The sequence below is a fragment of the Falco peregrinus genome, chromosome 6 (assembly GCF_023634155.1).
Source record: "Falco peregrinus isolate bFalPer1 chromosome 6, bFalPer1.pri, whole genome shotgun sequence".
Classification (NCBI taxonomy): Eukaryota; Metazoa; Chordata; class Aves; order Falconiformes; family Falconidae; genus Falco; species Falco peregrinus.
In genome coordinates this window covers 74908577-74925133 of record NC_073726.1, presented here as the reverse complement: position 1 = coordinate 74925133, position 16557 = coordinate 74908577, and the positions used below count along the sequence as shown (strand labels likewise).

The window sequence follows — 16557 nt, the reverse complement described above, 5'->3', positions numbered from 1 at the left end:
ATTGTACACTGAATTAAAGCTGCTTTAGTAATCCCATCACTACTTTACCCCCTTTTCCGGTACACTGCTTCATATTTTTCTCTGGAGCATTTTGGAGATGAATAAATGTACCCCTGAAACTCAACTTTAAGAAGCTTTTTGTGCCAATTTTCCCATGGATATGTCATGTTGGGTTGTGTTTGTCACTATGTAACTCCTGTTGTGTTCTGTTAGCTTGAAATCACGTAACACGATGTGGCTGATTCATGACGTGACATGTCACTGCCTGGCATGTCAGCTGAAAGCCTGTACGAACCCATGTGCTACATCTCCATACACACATAGCTTTTTGAAATGGCCCCTTATTTTGAATCTACTAGCAGGTGCTGGCACATCTACTCAAAAAAGTTTAAGAAATACTAATAACTTTTGAAATGCCCAAAGTTGTATTCTTTCTGGAACCTTACTGGAAACGGAAAAGCCTTCCCTCCAGAGTTTCCATTACAGACATCTTCTCCTCCGTGCACTCCGCATGCCAAGATACCAAGCAATATTTTATCAAAGACTTTTTTCTTATTTTTTTCCCCCCCCAGAGATTCCAGTCACGGCATTAGCTTATATTTCCTTTAAAAGCAGCAGAGAAAAATGTAGCAACTGGAAACAAACAAACAGAAACTAAACTCATTCAGTAGTACTAAAAGTACACATTTTAATTCATAGTCTGGCAGCATTAGTGGATAAAGGCACATGATCAAGATCAAAATTTTAAATTTGTTTCATATATTAAATCCTGTTAAATTATATCAAAAACCAAAATGGTTTGTTGTATCAGCTTGCCTGCCTCTGATGTTCTTTGGATGCTCTCAAATGTTCTCTCTGGACACTACTGAACCACTTACTGGGAGATACTATGGTAAAAGGTCTAATTCTGCTGAGAAATATTTATGCCTCAGCAGAACTGCCAACATGAAGTCTTCTATGATTCGAGACTGAAAATTAATCCCACTTGATTAAAATAGTAACTCATTGATTCATCTTGTTAGCTTTTTTATAAGCCTTTGAGATAAATTTATACCCATCTGTAAGTTTCAGCCATGACAGCCTGAAGCTTTTTGTTCAAATGAGATTCTCACATATTCACATGACTCCAGGAGCTGGAACTGTAAGGAAACTATCCATTATAAAATCACAAGATGTAGCCACGCTGCTTTGAAAAATCTGAGTACTCTAAAGTAACAATTTCCAGATGATTTCTCTCAAACCCTCTTTTGTACCAGTTTGTTTTGAATTAAACAATTCAAACTGCATTCTGTACAACAAATGCGTAGTTCTGAGAAACTTCAGTGAAATATTTCCTAAGCACTCACATAACTCTAGAGTTAATAGTAAACTATAAGAAACTGTCTGTTTGAATTTGAACAGCATTCTCCATTCTGCTGCTAAATGTTGCCTCTCTTCAGCTATCCACAGATGCCAGGGATTACAGATTACAATGTTTCAGATTAAAAAATTTGTAGAGCTCCCTTGTTAAATGATAATGATTCAGCTGTGGGTACAAGAATACTTACTGCAAAATATATTTATTTGATTCTTAGTTTGAATTGCATTGTGCCCGAATGTGTCAAGAGGAGCTAATTTCAAACCTAGTACATAGAAGCAAACCACCCTTCTGCAGACAAAGCAAGCAGTTTCTGGAAGGTGCTAGACTGATCACATTAAAATCTGATTAAATCACCTCAGAAATTTATTTTCTGTGTTGAAAAGAAGTTCTGCATTTGGTAAAAGACGGCTACATTGCTGTCCAGCAGACAGCCTTGCCAATGCAGCCTATGCACTTTACTTTTGATTAATAACACATGCTGCAGAATACCCAAACACTTAAGCTGAAGCTGCAAAAGGGAAGATTTAATTCCTGAAGTACCTGGCTCCTTCCTAGAAGGATCTGGTAGAATGAGAGTCCTCTGCTCCATTTCAAGCTGCCTCTTAATCCATGAAACAGGGACATTATTACAGTACCATTATTTTGCACAAGCCTGTGCTCCTGGAATAAACACATTCCTAGATTTAGAGAGTCTAACAGCTTGGAGTCTAAAAAATAAAATCTCTGGAATAAAGGATGACCTTTAATTTACAGAAATTTAATATCATGAAGGAAACTAGAAATTCATCTCATATTGGCATAACTGTCTGGTTTATTATCTATATTTAACTTTGAGCTAATATTGGTCCTTCGTCTTTACAGTGCTGTGATACTAAGCAGTTCCCCATGAAAAACTATGTGCCAAGATGAACTCAACACATATTTCTCTCACAGTTGGTTCCCTTTCCTCAATAGAAAGACCCTTGCCTAAACATTTTCCAACTCTCCCCACGGAAGAAATCCACCCAAACATGAGGAGGATCAACAAAACACACTGCAACTAGAAAAATCTAAATTTTCCGTGTTCCATTATGCAACTCCAGATAACATGCTCTCCTAAAGGCCTTTTACTGTTATTCTTAAGACGGCATGGACAACTGACAACATTAGCTCAACAGCTACCTCACTGGCATTAAAAAACCTTGACTTTGTGACACTGCTTGTTCGGGACTCTTCCAGTTTCTTCTTGCAAAATGCTGCTCTTTCTCATTCAAGCTCTTTGTTTCAAGTGACACTAGATGGGCAGTTCCATCAGAAAGGTTCTGCAGAAGTCAATGCTTAGGTATTTCTAAGTAAGATGTAGAATAAGATGCAGATCAGAAAAAAAACGTGCCAAGTCCCAGTGTTCCTGAACACTGAGGGATCTGTGACTGAAGGTGGCTTTAGTAGCTGCCTCATGAAAGTAATAGTGTGGTGTAGTATCTTGTATGAAGTCAACGCTGTAGATCATTTAACCAAAAAGAATGAAAATTACTGCCTGCTGCCCACTCCACCAACTTTTCCACCAAGGAAAACGTGGGTATTTTATCTATTCATGCCAGGTAAGAAAGGCACTAGTGGCAAGGAATGGTAGTGAACTAGTAAGAGGCACATATTGTGTATTGTCACTACTGTTTTGCTTTACATCTCTTTTGTTCCCTGCCTGATTTCTGAAGACCTCCCTTTCAGAAATGCAGTGATCTTGCTTAATTTGTGTATCTGGCTTTTGTTCTGTGATCACAGATTTCAGAGGGTTTTTTTTCCCCCCTTTTTGTTATGTTTTCTTCTGAGTTTTCATTATAAAACGTGCCCACTGAGCCTGACAAGGGCTGAGTGGCTGGCAACTCTGCTTGAGAGACAGACTACTGCCAGAGACACAAGATATTAGGAAACAGAGCAGAGAGTTAATCTGAAAAAGCATCCTAGGAACCCCTCCATGTGTCTAATTTATTTTTAGGAAAGTAGGGAGGGGTGGGAGGCAGGTAGAATGCCATGCAAGCCCCTACTGCTGCTGGTTTTTAGACACTGCTATTAACATTGTTTTTATTGTTCAGAACACATTTTCCATTTTAGAAAGACATCATAAGAAGTTCCATTAATACACACCACTTCATTGTGCTCCAGCAAATAGTTTAAAAAGTCACTGTTTATATGCCTGGATGTCATGTACAGTGAGAAGAGCAAGGAGGAAGAAAACAGTTTCAAAGATTCTGTCACCAACTCCACATTTTGCTATTTGGGACTAAAAGCATGAGCAGTAAAATTAAAATTATTATCTCTTCCCGGTAAAGAGATAATAAGCTACAAGGCCTCCATTAAGAATAGTCAGAGATGCTAAAGAAGTAGCATAGCACAGATAAGGCAGATGAGACCTCAATTTACAGCTCCCTGTACATCACTGTACTCACACTGTAAACTTTTCCTCAGTTATCTTACGGCTATTTCTCACCTGTGTAATGCATTGACAAGGTGACTGGGAAAAGTAAGCACTGAAAAATGTTTTGAATTTACTGATTTATAATATTCTACTGCTAACGGTTATTCTAGGGCTGAAAAGCTTAGTAGATTAGTTTACAGTCGGGTTTTTTTTTGTTTGGTTGGTTGTTTTTTTTTAGTCAATGGCATATAAAGAATTGTGTCCCACACAGAAATTCTCAAAAATAAAAGCACTTTGCAAATCTCAGAGATAAACCTTCTGTAAACATAGCTTTGATGTTCTAGCAGGGATGGTGCGTCTTGTGTCACTTTAATGAGAACTCTTGTTCTTCACTCTAAAATACCTCACTACTTTAATGAAAATAAGGATGCCTTAATTTCCTGCTGCTTGGATAGGCATTCAGCAGCTGCTGAGCTCTTCAACCAATAAAGAGGACAGTAATTGTCATTAGTATATGAGGCCTAATATGTGCAATGGGTTAGCTTCAGACGGGGCCAAATTCTTTTCCCTGAAGAGAAGAGGACCCTATCTAACACAAGCAGTCAAGCCCTTTGATCACCTGTACACAGCCATGATCAATATTCTTTATCACACAGTTTCCCTCTTTACAGCTGAAGTACTTTACAGTGCTGTGCAAAAAACAATTAGCTCGTTTCCAAAAATGTTTGATACCACTAAATAGAAAGAAGTGTTACGAAGAAGAAACACCGATATTCTTCTGCATTTGAATAGCAATGCATCTGTCATCTGTGGAGTTGAAATTAAATACTTTCCTTTAATGTGTTCAAAAATGGCAGCTCTGAGGGTACAAGGAATCTGTATGTCCACTTATCAGCCAGGCTTCTGCGATAGTCATAGCTTGATGTGGCAAGCAAGCCGAGGCAGCTATGCACATAATGGAGCTTAGTGTTTTCCTCAAGATTTCCCCAGAATAAATTTTCACCTTCTGCACTATGGTACAAAAGAGAGAAATGAGGGAAAGGGAGACAAATATACCCAAGTTAACAGGGCTGCTCAGGGCACTCACCTAAAATGAAGTTCAAGTCAACAATCTGCCTGAAGTAGAATCAGGAAGATATCTAGTTGAGTGTTCTTATTACCAGGCCATTTTAGGACCTTTTTCTTTCTCCTTCCCTGCTGATGTTTTTCTTTTTTTTTCGTAATATTTTTATCCTGAGTCAAGAAAGCTCCCCTACTGAAACTGGGAAGTATAGTGCCATAATCAGTTTTGACTGGGACAGGAAAAGTCCCAACCAGCCACCCTATAATAAATAGTACACTTATTTTTCCTAATATACCCTGTGGTGTGTCTGAATTAAAATGCCCATTTCTAAAGACTCTTATACTTTATTTTATCCCTGGTATGAGATGTACGTGGTAAAAAAGTCAACAGTGACTCAGTTGTAGTTTCATATCTGGGCTTACCTTGCCCGGGCGAGAATGGAGCAAGCACACTGTTGGTCCCTTTCTATCCTTTGTATACTATAAACAGGATGCAAGACACAGCTGGTGCATGTGGCAGCAACTGTAGCATCATCATCAGAAATTCCTCAAAAATGGAAGAAGTTTCCGTGGAAAGTCTCTGGCCATTTTAAGGTCAATCTGCAGCGGGCAAGCTTTAAGTCTTTCAAAGGCAATTCTATTGCTGACTATAGGAGACATGAAAAAATTTCAATCCAATGTTTACTTTAGTGATCAGAGGATCGGATAACGTGAAAATAAAGTACCAATTTCAGTTAAGGATTCACACTGATATTTGTCTGGATATTGCAGTTGAGGAGAATCTGATTGTGTATATCCAACTGCTTAGTGCTGTTTCTGGCTTGTCTGAAACACATTTCCTTTCCTTGTCACAACTCCCAGGTGCTACTGCTGAGCAAATAGTAACATCACTGCCAGAAGTATTTGAAAAGAACAAAAAAATTGATTTGGACAATCTGTGTGCTGTTGCCATTGAGGGAGACACAACTGTGAGTAGGGTTAGGGCTGAGGTCGTAACAAGGTTAACAGAAAAGTGTCCAGGAATTCTCTCCTGTCACATTTCACACTGAATTGCTCCTGTTTTTCAGCAGATGCTTCAGACAGTGCATTGTGCTCCATTAAATATGGGGAATCATTTAGCTACATTTACAAGCTACATTGAAAATTCACTCCAGAATTCCTGTACTTGAAAGGTTACATTGAAAGGGCTAGGATATTGCATCATGCAGGCACTAGATGCTATATTTAGATGTGCAACATCAAAAGCGAGGAACAAAGGCAGGAATGAACAGGGCCCTGGCCATTTACAACTGAGGGTGATGTTGCTGTGCTTATTCAAGGGTATAATGCACCTCGCCTGAAGTCAGTGAAGACTAGCTACCAGGTGAGAATCCTGGTAGCATGGTAAGGCTCACTGTTCAGATAAACATGTCCTCTATCACATTGTGGTTTTTTCTGTCCTGCAGGGCCCTGTACAAGCAAGAGGCTTGAAGTTAATCACAAGATGGATTAGTAAGTTATTCTGCCTAGTTCTTATCTGCACCTGTGCCTGTTCTCTCCTACTTATTTGGGAGCGTGCAACCACCTTGAACACCCAACAGAGCAGCATGCAAGCATTTACACGATCAAAGGCAAAATGTGCTTAAGACAGACTTTGGAAATCCAGCACAATTTGGCAAACTTCAAAAATAGTTGCCTTTCAAATGGGTTGTGGAGGAGGCCTTGGTAAATTTGAATGGTATGATTAGCATACCGGCTGTTTTTAAAACTGCTCAAGAAGAAGCTGTGTTAAAATCCATTTCCGCAAGACACACGCATTTTCTTTTGGACAGGCTCCACTAGCTCTGTTTCTTAAATCAATTTTTCTGGCACAGATTTCTTCTTGGAAGAGTGTACGACACCAGCTCAGTTTCCTAACCAAAACTTGACAGAATGCGTGCAGCACAGCATAATGGCATCTCTACTTCATGGCTTCCTAAAAGTTACAGTACAGAAACCTGGGAAGTGAATTTGGCTATTCCAGGTCACATCTGTTGAAAGGCGAGTGAGACAACAGAAGATGCCAGGGTAGTCTGCCCAGCACAATGTTCAAACACTGGTGAGGGCCACTGATAAAAGGTTTGCCAAAACAGGAGTTGCCAAGGTCTTAGAGGAGTTTCAGGGATGTGTTCAAGTCTTACTAGATTTAAAGGATGATCCTTGGCAAACTCCCCCTGATGCTTCTCAGCATTTCTAGAGCCAACAGTTGTTCCATCTGCTGCTGAGGCCGACTTTGAAGAATCCTTGCAAAGAGCAGCACACTAACTTTAACACTATACAAGAGGGAAAAAAATAGAGCTTTTCAGAAGTGACCTAGATGTTTGCCAGTAGCTTGACACACTCTCAGGTAAGGCTGTCTCCTTGTCTCCAAACACTTGAGCATATTACCAAAGCTGCGCCAGTGTAAACTGTGGGCTGAAAATAGAGATTCAGCAAACAGCATCTATTGAAAGCTTGTCTAAGGCATTAACTGTTCATCTGTGGAGGTTTGACATACAGTAACAGTGAGAAAGACCACCACAAACTAACTTCAAGAACTGAGTTGCTGCTGGGGATTAAAAAAAAATTTTACAAATGGCTGTGAAATATACATACTCCCTGACAACAGCTAAAAAAAATAAATTAAAAAAAAAAATCAGCAGACAATAAACTTTTGGAGCTGTTGAACACAAACAAGCTTTACAAAGGCAAAGGAAGGTCCACACAGACACAAACGAAGGTGTTTAGTTTCAACACATAAGCTTCAGTTTCTGCCACTGTGACAGATTTGCCAGCATGTTTTCTGAGCCAGGCCGCTGCACTATTGTATAAGCTTTATTCTAATTACTGTAGGCTCTATAAAGGTTTCTTTATCATTTAGTATTATAAATAATTGTGCTTCCAGGCTGGAGTTCAAAGCTCAGTACAGCATTCGCACAACAGCACAGGCAGGTCAGGTGACCTTTCTCCAATTCTCCTCTCTCTGGTGCTGAGGACAGACAAAGTGATATGTCTGTCATACGCCATTACCATTAGAACAGAATCTTGTTCTTTTATTACAACTGAACTCCGCCGGATTTCTCAGCAGGAATGCTAAGTGAAATCAATGTCTTGGATTTCCAGGCTGAGCTTGGAGGTCACAGCCACTCTATCATTTCTCAGCATTATCCCTTCTTTTTCTCTCGCTCTCTCTCTGAGCCTCCAACTGGCACACAGCAGATTGAAAACAGCATGCATCACAGGGCTCACGCTGCACAATTTTACAGCCTTTTGGAGCCCCCTTCCTTTCCTTTTGGCCCACTTTTTTTTTTTTTTGTTTCTTTTCAATTTGCAAATAAGTTTTGTTTGTGTCCTACAGAACTGCAAGCCAAAGGCACTGGCACACCTACAAATATGAAAAAGCAATAAAACACAAGGGAGAACAGAGCCGATCTTGACAGCTGCCAGTAAGATGGCTACGCTTGATGTTACTGGTAGATACGGCAGGCCTTCTAATTCCACAATTGCCACAAAATAAATAGTGTCCCCTTAGATCTCATCAGACATTCTGCTTATGTACAAGAGATCCAAAAACACCATCAGAATTTTAAGTGTAGTCAATCTTACAAGCCATCAGCCACACACAAAACCCCCCTTGTAAAATGCACAAAAATTTCTTGTTACTCATAGACACAACTTTTGGGGAAAAAACCCTCGAAACTGTCATTAAGCACTGCATGGCTTTGTGATTCCTTGCTCTACAGTGTAGAAAAGAAGAGGCCAAGCCAAGGATAAGGTTTGGGAAGTCAGAAAGTCTACACTGAGGAGAGAAGAAAGAAAACGCAGACCCAGAGCTTGATTCATTAACACAACAGCTACTGGTTTCACAGCATCTATTTTACTCTTTGAACATGTATCTCACTGAGCTGACAATGGTGTTATTTATTTGTTTGGTTATTTCTAATCTGTGTTGTTTTACTGTTAGGGTAAAAACAGGACACCACTGCCAATTCAAGGAATCTTTTCTGACATGATAAGGGACATGGATACTAACAAAAAGAAAGGACATGTTTTTGTCAAGTTCTTACTGTCACCTAAATGGGACTGAGTCTCCCCACATTTCTTAGCTAAATTCTTCCTAGTTGTTTTGCAACACCCAAGATATGCCATTCAATTTTGACCTGTTAGTTTTGCTCAGCTGTGGCATATGCTGAGCTCATCTGCCACTGGACATACTCTGTGTCTTTTTTCTAGGTGTAACTAGTCACACATTGGTGGCATTATACAGATGCAACTACGAGCTGCTAGCTTGACCTCTTAAATGAATATGACTGCCCTGCTATGACCAAGGTTACTCATCAGGGCCCATCGCTGGACAGACAGATTGCAGCCGTGTTCTATGACACAACAGGCACTTGCTTTGGAAACTTGTCCTCCCCAGACTCTCACTGAACCCGGGACAGTATCTGGCCACAGATGACATGCCCCACCACTTTCCATCCCTCATGGAGACATCGCTAACCTGATTCCCATTTAGCATTCTGAAAGGAAACAACAGTTGTGTGCTGGAATAGGAGCTGGTCACCTCAGCCTGCCACCAGTTACTGAAGATGGAAGAAACAGCAGTGTGATAGCTAGCACACACAAGGGAACCACGGGATCTCAGCTGAGGTGGTGTCTGTTACCAACATCATGTATGAATGGTTAATTGGCATTACTGTGCTGGGGTCCTCCCACTGGAAAAATGGCACTAAGAATATCCTCCTATTTCAGGAAGCCATCCTGAGAACAAAGCTGCCTGCAACTGAGAGGTACAGAGATACCCTTAGAAAAAAACACATATGCAGGTACCCACACTGTCAGAAACACGATGCTGCAGGGTCTGGTACAGTACCTTGCTTTTGGGTGGAGGGCTGTTTGTGCTCTTGTCTGTGTGGATGCTGGTAGGGGATACAGCAGCACCAAGGTTACCCTGGGGCATTCCAGGTATCTTGCCTCCTGGAGACACTTGCATTGCAGCAAGTTGGGCAGCATACAACTGCTGTAAAAACAAACAAATAAAAAATGGGATGTGTGGGGAGAGAGAGAGGAGAGACAAATAAATCAATAAATAGCTAATTTTCTCAAAACTCCTCCTACTGCAGATGACATATTTTCCTTCCAATGATTATTTTTTATTTAGCACACCAGTATATTTCAAGACAAGAACTGTCATCTCAACTTTTTCATGACTCATTCCTCAGGGGATGAATGACAGACGTCACCATGAGAAATGTCCCAGCATCCCTGTGTGTTCACGGATTCAAAACAAGGAACAAAAGCTAATCTTCATGGTTTGCCTGAGCCACTGGGCAATCTTTCCTTTCCTGAGATGACTTAGGCATAACAGCATCTCCATCAATAATACACATTAACCCCTGTGAAATTCACACAATGTTTGATATGATGGTCTCTGTGCTACCATTTTATGTGGCTTTACCTTACCTGCTATATTTGCCTTGTTTGTACAGGCTGTCAGGTGTTTGGGATGGGGAATGTCAAAATTTTCTTTAGCACTTACTGTGAGAGTCCACTCTCAGCTGGGGTCTGGGGAACCACTACAGCCAATATAAATATATACACACTGATGGTAATGAACAGTCCATCAGCAACTAGAAGCTCCAATCAAGACTTAAGAACCCTTTCTGTTATAGGTACAAATCAGATACACAGTGGGGAAGTTTTTCTCTTCAAAACTACACCAGCAAGGCACTTTCAACACGTATTTGGTTATTAGCATGTGAATACTTATAACCAGAGTCATCTGTTTAAAGTTAAGCACTACAATAAGAGTTTAATGGATAGAGGTCAAAAGCAGAGAGAAAACAGACAAACGGGCAGTGCCCTGAAGCTCCCCTGACCTCCAAATAAAAAGTGGAGAGAATAAACATGGCGGGCAGGAGAAGCAGCAATTGTTGCTGCTGTGTGAATAGAGAGGAATTCAGGTAAAGCCAAATAGCAGTCAGATGCCCGAGACAGCAGGTAATGTAGTAACAAAGGCTTTCCCCCCTCAGTCACAGTATCTGCTTCAAAGACTCATGCTATGTATGATTTGTGCTGTTGCAGTACATGTGTAATGTGTAACACTGAATGACGGAGATCTCTGCCTGCAGGTGCTAACAGAGCTTCTGAGATGCAACGTGACAAGGGACAACATGCAGAAACACGGATGTGGATGTAAAAAAACAGGGGGGCTTCAATATGTCTAGTCTAAAAAGTCTTGTTAGTGGTGCTTATTTGTTTTGCTCTTGTTTTTTAGTTAACTGTATACGCTGATAAAAGAACAAAGGTCAGACTGGAGGGCACAAAGAAACGGTAACCCAAACCATCAAGTTTGAAAGAGGAAAATTAGGATTCATTACAGGAGTATTCCACATGGAGTTGTGCAAAAGGTAGAGAGACACTGCTAATGTGAGTTTACAGTACGTAAGCCCTGTAGCAAGCACTTAAGATTTACTGCTCTGAGTCTTCCACAAGCCTGGACGTTGTCCTGTGGTTGCCTGTACAAACTCCTCCCTTCACTAGTGCACAATCCTAGCCTTTTCACATAATTAAAAGTAGCCCACTTCTGCTCTTTTAGGTGTGATCAGGCACCAAATTAATTCTTACTTCTTTTCCACTCTTTCTATTCTTTTCAGACTTTCTCCTCTTTTAAATTTTGAATCCTTTTATTTCTTTTATTTACTTTCATCATTGCTTGTTCCTTATTTTTCTGTACTTCTTAACCACCATTTATCCATCACTTTCTGTTTAGTCTCCTGCTTTCCCTGTCATCCATTCATTCATCCATTCTCTCTTTGCCTCTTCCTCAAATTTATTTATTATTCTACATGTTACCCCCAGCAATCAGAGCCAAACAGATCCAAATCATCTACAGATAAAAGTAATCAAAACCAATCCAGCCACAGATCAGTCACAGATTCAAGTGCGTGTTATTTATCAGTTGAAGTTCATATCCATTCATTCTTTCAAAAGAAGACTAAATCCAGCAGGAGAAAGGAACAAGGGTATGTGTGAACCAAAGAAGAAATGTAGCAGGCAGTTCAAGGAAAACCAAGCAAGCTTTATGTACCAATTAATATATCAGAAGGGCAACAGTAGTTTAAGAAATAGGATACATGGCTAGGGAACAGCTCAAACATAATCAGACTCTAGTGATGACAGAGCAGACCTAGGGAAAGCTTTTCCTTTTCTTTTGCTCCTTATTGAAAAAAATGACAAAACAAATTGAGGCAACTATGGGAAAAACACAAAAGAAAGTCAAATGGCCATTGAGCAGGAAACGTTCAAGCTTGCTGCTAATCTATAGATTAGATATAAGAGAGTATGTCTAGTCCACAAAGAAAGGTAAAAATAACATAGTCGGTTTGGACACTTGGCAGTCCTGAACCAACTGGAGACCATTGACAGGCCATACAGGGACTGGCCTGTTGAGGATTGAGCCTCCTAGAAATTTCTGTGAGACTTTGGGGAAGATTTTTCAAACAGAATCCTTACCCTGAAAAGAGAGGGAAATCTCTAACTCAAACATAGCTCTCAACCTTCTGTTGAGGTCCAAAGAGTGGCTCACAAGAACTAAACTATACAAAATACATGCACAACATGGTGTCCAATAATCCATACGTTACACCTGTTCAGCAGTCCCTGAGAAATGTGTTGGAAGGCTTTTTGTTCCTCCTTTCTATACTGCCACCAGCCACCTTTGTGACAATGCATGCAAAGCAGACAACTAAATAAGCATGGGGAATGAATTTCCTGATGCAACAGTCCAGGAGAAAGCCATATTTTAAAGTGATAAATGGAATACATGGAAGTTCAGATGCATGCCCTATTCTCAGTTCAGGGACAGCTATACCTCGAGAGAGTGAAGCACACAGTATAGCGTGGACTAATCTGGAAAGAGGGGTGGAAGAAAACCTATAAAGCCTTCATTCATGCTTCATACAAACGTCTGTCCTCCTGTTATCAGATTCAACATCTCACCTCTATTCCATTCATTTTAAGAATTAAAAACAAACATTAAATAAAATTTTATAAGAGGTTCCTTGTCAGAGGACCCTCTTAAAAAGTCCCTTCCTGCAACACAAATGAACTATTCTACTGAAAAGCAACATCAAGCCCAGCTTTAAAGTGAAAAACATGTAGCTTTTGAAATTGCAAGGGTCTGACTCCTATTTAACTAGTAAGATTGCTCCCATGTTCCTCCCTCCCTTTCAAAAAATGGATAGAAATATACAACACACAGCACATTTCTTAGACTGTTAATATTTTTGAACTTTGACATTATTGAATTTGTCTGTTCATATTTAGTTGTTTTAGGACATGATGGCCTTTAGCTTATACCCTAGGAAAGGGCAATGGTATGATGAAATGCTGTGAATCAAGATGGCTAAATGAAAACAATTTATGCATTCATTTCGTAAACAAACTGAACTCCAACAAAAAAAGCCCCAAACATTTCTACCCCTGCTTCCTCAACAGAGATTCAGATTTTGGAACACTGTATGAATTGGTCTCTGTTGAAACATTCAACCATCATCTAAAATGTACCCTTACACTTTTCACAGTAATGAAACCAAGACCTCAAAAAGTGCAATGAAAATTATGTTATTCTGTATCACTGCAGTAATACACTGTTCTTGAGCCTCTTAATTTGTACCCCAAATAGAGACTTCTGAAGCCACTTCCACTACCTTCAGCTAATCTAAAGGCTCAGTCTCAAATTCTAGCAATCAAGGTCATTTTGCTGCCCTACAACTCATACAGGACTATTAATCTATAGGGTCTTGACTGGTTTATTGTGACCAAGGCATTCAGCTGAAATCAGTGAAGCACTACTGCTTTAGATAATTTTATTTCTCCTATACATAATAAATGAAATAAGGATAATAATCCAAATTTAATAAGATAGATAATACTTCTTCAAGAAGGCAGATTTGGCTTCTGAAAAGCAATTAAAAAGTAACATCTATTGTTTATTTATAACTAAATGACGATGTTTCAGCTCCCCTGCCCATGTGCAATATTGCATGTCTTGTTAATGTTTTCTTATTAACCTCTTACGGAAATCTGTGTGGAAGCAAAACCATCAGAATAAAAGTGATACGCATTAAAATGAGCAGGAGGTGTAGTTATTTTTTTTAATCTTGCCCCTCTGATCTTAAGCTATTAAACAAAAATTCCCCCTTCTCCCTAGGTCACCATCTAAACCATTTATAATTCTTCCAATATATTAAGCAGAAGTATTCCGCTGAACTCTCCAAGTGGACTAGCTCTAACAGCTCTTGGCTTGATGACTGTAGCACATCAATAGCAAAGCCTTAAGGTTAGACCGGCTTTGAAAACTTTCCCCTTGGGCATTGCTGTTACATGTTACCAATGCTCATGACTGCTTTGAGGGTACATTAAAAATGAATTCTTGTTCTATTAATACAGAAAATGAGAATGAGATTTAATAGCAATTTTAGAAATTGCTTAAACAAAGTGTTAGCAATTACATAGGCAGAGATAGTTGATTCAAGCACCTATAGACATTTGGATTACAGTATTATCTCTTATTAAAATATTTTTATTAGTGAACAGTAGAGATTAAGAGCTGTTATCAAAAAAAAACCATAGAAAGACAGAGACAGGTGGTACTGGAAACTGAATAAGTCACTGCAATAAATTTGTTTCTGATATAAAGTAGTTTTTCAGTGGAGTTACCACAGTGATGAATTTAAAAACCACTGTGCTTAAATGTTTGAACTGTTGACTGATCCAACAATTCAGTTTCTTTGTCATTCTGAGACCCATCATTAAAAATATACACATGAATGGCCCTGTTCTTTGATTCTTGCATAATCTCAGGGAAGAAATGGTATAAATTGAGATTCTCTCATTCAGAACACATGAATTTCATTTTCTTTACCTCAAAATTTATGCTTATATAAGGCATGCAAAGTGATTACAGCAGAAAGAATTAATTTTGGATTGTTCAGGTTTCCTTTTCTATTTTTCAAAAAAGACACAAGGAATTAGAAAGAAAAAGGAATTAACTTAAACATTTGATGCCCTACTGTAAGATAGGCTTTTAAAGGTAGTGGCATCACAGATAAAATTTAACCATAGGAATTAGAATTAAAGCTGCACTTATTAGTAATTGGTAGCCATACATTCTAGATCTTCTATGAAAAAAGTTCTTCATTACATACAGAAAGGTACAAATGCCAGACTTTCATCTTTTCTGTGTTTGAGTTCCCTTCAAAGATTTTTAGTCAAACATTTTAAAGGGACATACTAATTTGTACATTCAAACCTTGAGCAAAGGTTTTAAAGTGCCATTTGGTTGCACCAACTGGGAGATTTTCAGAAAACAAAGATAATATGTGAACACAAACTCAATAAGCATCTTTAAAAGCTTGCCCGAAAAAACCCCACTGCAAGGTGAATTTTATTCAGCTTCAGTGCTTGAGTTTGTTAGCTTCCACTTTGGGCCAATTTCAGGTAAGAACAATAGAGCTTGACATTCTGAGATGCACTTAAAGAGTATTTTATTTTGGTTTTATGTTATTTTCCTTTGTTGTTTAGAACTCTGGACAGAGTTGAATAATTGTTACTGTTCTACCTACCGTATGTCTTTACCACACCCATTGCCTAAAAGAAACAACCCTGGCTCCCAGTGCTGAGGTATGCATATGTCCCACAGAGACTCCTGGCAGGGGACCTTGCCTGAACTAGTGTTTCCTTTATTCACCAAGCAAAAAAATTTAAAAAAAAGCAAGCTGGATGAATTCGCCCCAAAATTATGGACCACACAGAAACTAGAGAAGATACAGTAAATACTGAATAGCTACACTGTTCTTTCCTGTGCCCACAGAAACCAGCTAACTTCCTTTGAAAACTCCCATCCTATCTTTGCTCTGTATTTAGCCTAAGGGAGGAAAACAGGTAAGTAAATCATGAATCAAGGAACAATAATAAATATTTGAAAGTTAAGACTGGGCAAATTAATAGATAAATAATATGCTGCTTTTAATCAGAGAGCATTGGTAAGACTTGGAGAAACTGCCTAGAGAAATGGTGTATTTTGACTCTTGATGCTTCAGTCAAGATCAGATGTGTTTCTGGAAGATGAACTTTAAACAAAAAGAGTTTATTATGCCAAATAATATTTTACCCCTTGTTTCGTCAGACTAGACAATCTAATAGTCTCTCTAGCCTTAAAAAAACCTGAGACTTAGAAAGAAACATTAAGAAAAACAAGCTCTCATTAGAAAAACTGTAAAGCATTCACAAACAGAACAAGGCTTCATTTATACACTTCTTGCATGCAAGTTACAAGCACAGCCTTGTAACCACCATCCCTCTCATATTAGAAAAACATCACTTTTAGAATCGGTAACCACAAGTCTCCATAAAGTACGATTCTGGTAGCTGATCTTTAGGGTTCCAGGCCAGCAGGCCTTATTCCTGAGAATAATCTCACTGTAGTCAACAGGACCACTTTGCCCGTGCCAGGCTGAATGCACTAGTTCTTTTCTCATTTGGAACTTCCATGGTACGACCAACCAGGGATCCTTGGCATCCACAAACAAGGCTGGAGTCCAGGGCACTGAAAAACTGAATGAGCTTTAAGTCTGCATTGGAAGTAATAAAGACTTCTATCGTCACTGCAGTACATTTAAACAATGCTTTCTTTGCTTGTAAAACAGTAGACAAAGTAAAAATGCAGGTACAATTTATG

At 39.2% G+C, this 16557-nt stretch overlaps 1 protein-coding gene across 11 annotated transcripts in view; it reads right to left on the bottom strand.

Annotated features, from left to right (window-relative positions):
* Positions 1 to 16557, bottom strand: part of SOX5 (SRY-box transcription factor 5) — a 296996-nt gene that overhangs the window by 52136 nt on the left and 228303 nt on the right. For 9 of the 11 annotated variants that reach the window (XM_027790491.2, XM_013301316.3, XM_005240118.4 and 6 more), the window contains one exon: positions 9688 to 9834. The exons of the other annotated variants lie outside the window; for them this stretch is intronic. In XM_027790491.2, the coding sequence (XP_027646292.1) occupies positions 9688 to 9834 (147 nt within the window). The remainder of the gene's footprint in view (positions 1 to 9687; positions 9835 to 16557) is intronic. 11 annotated transcript variants of the gene reach the window in all.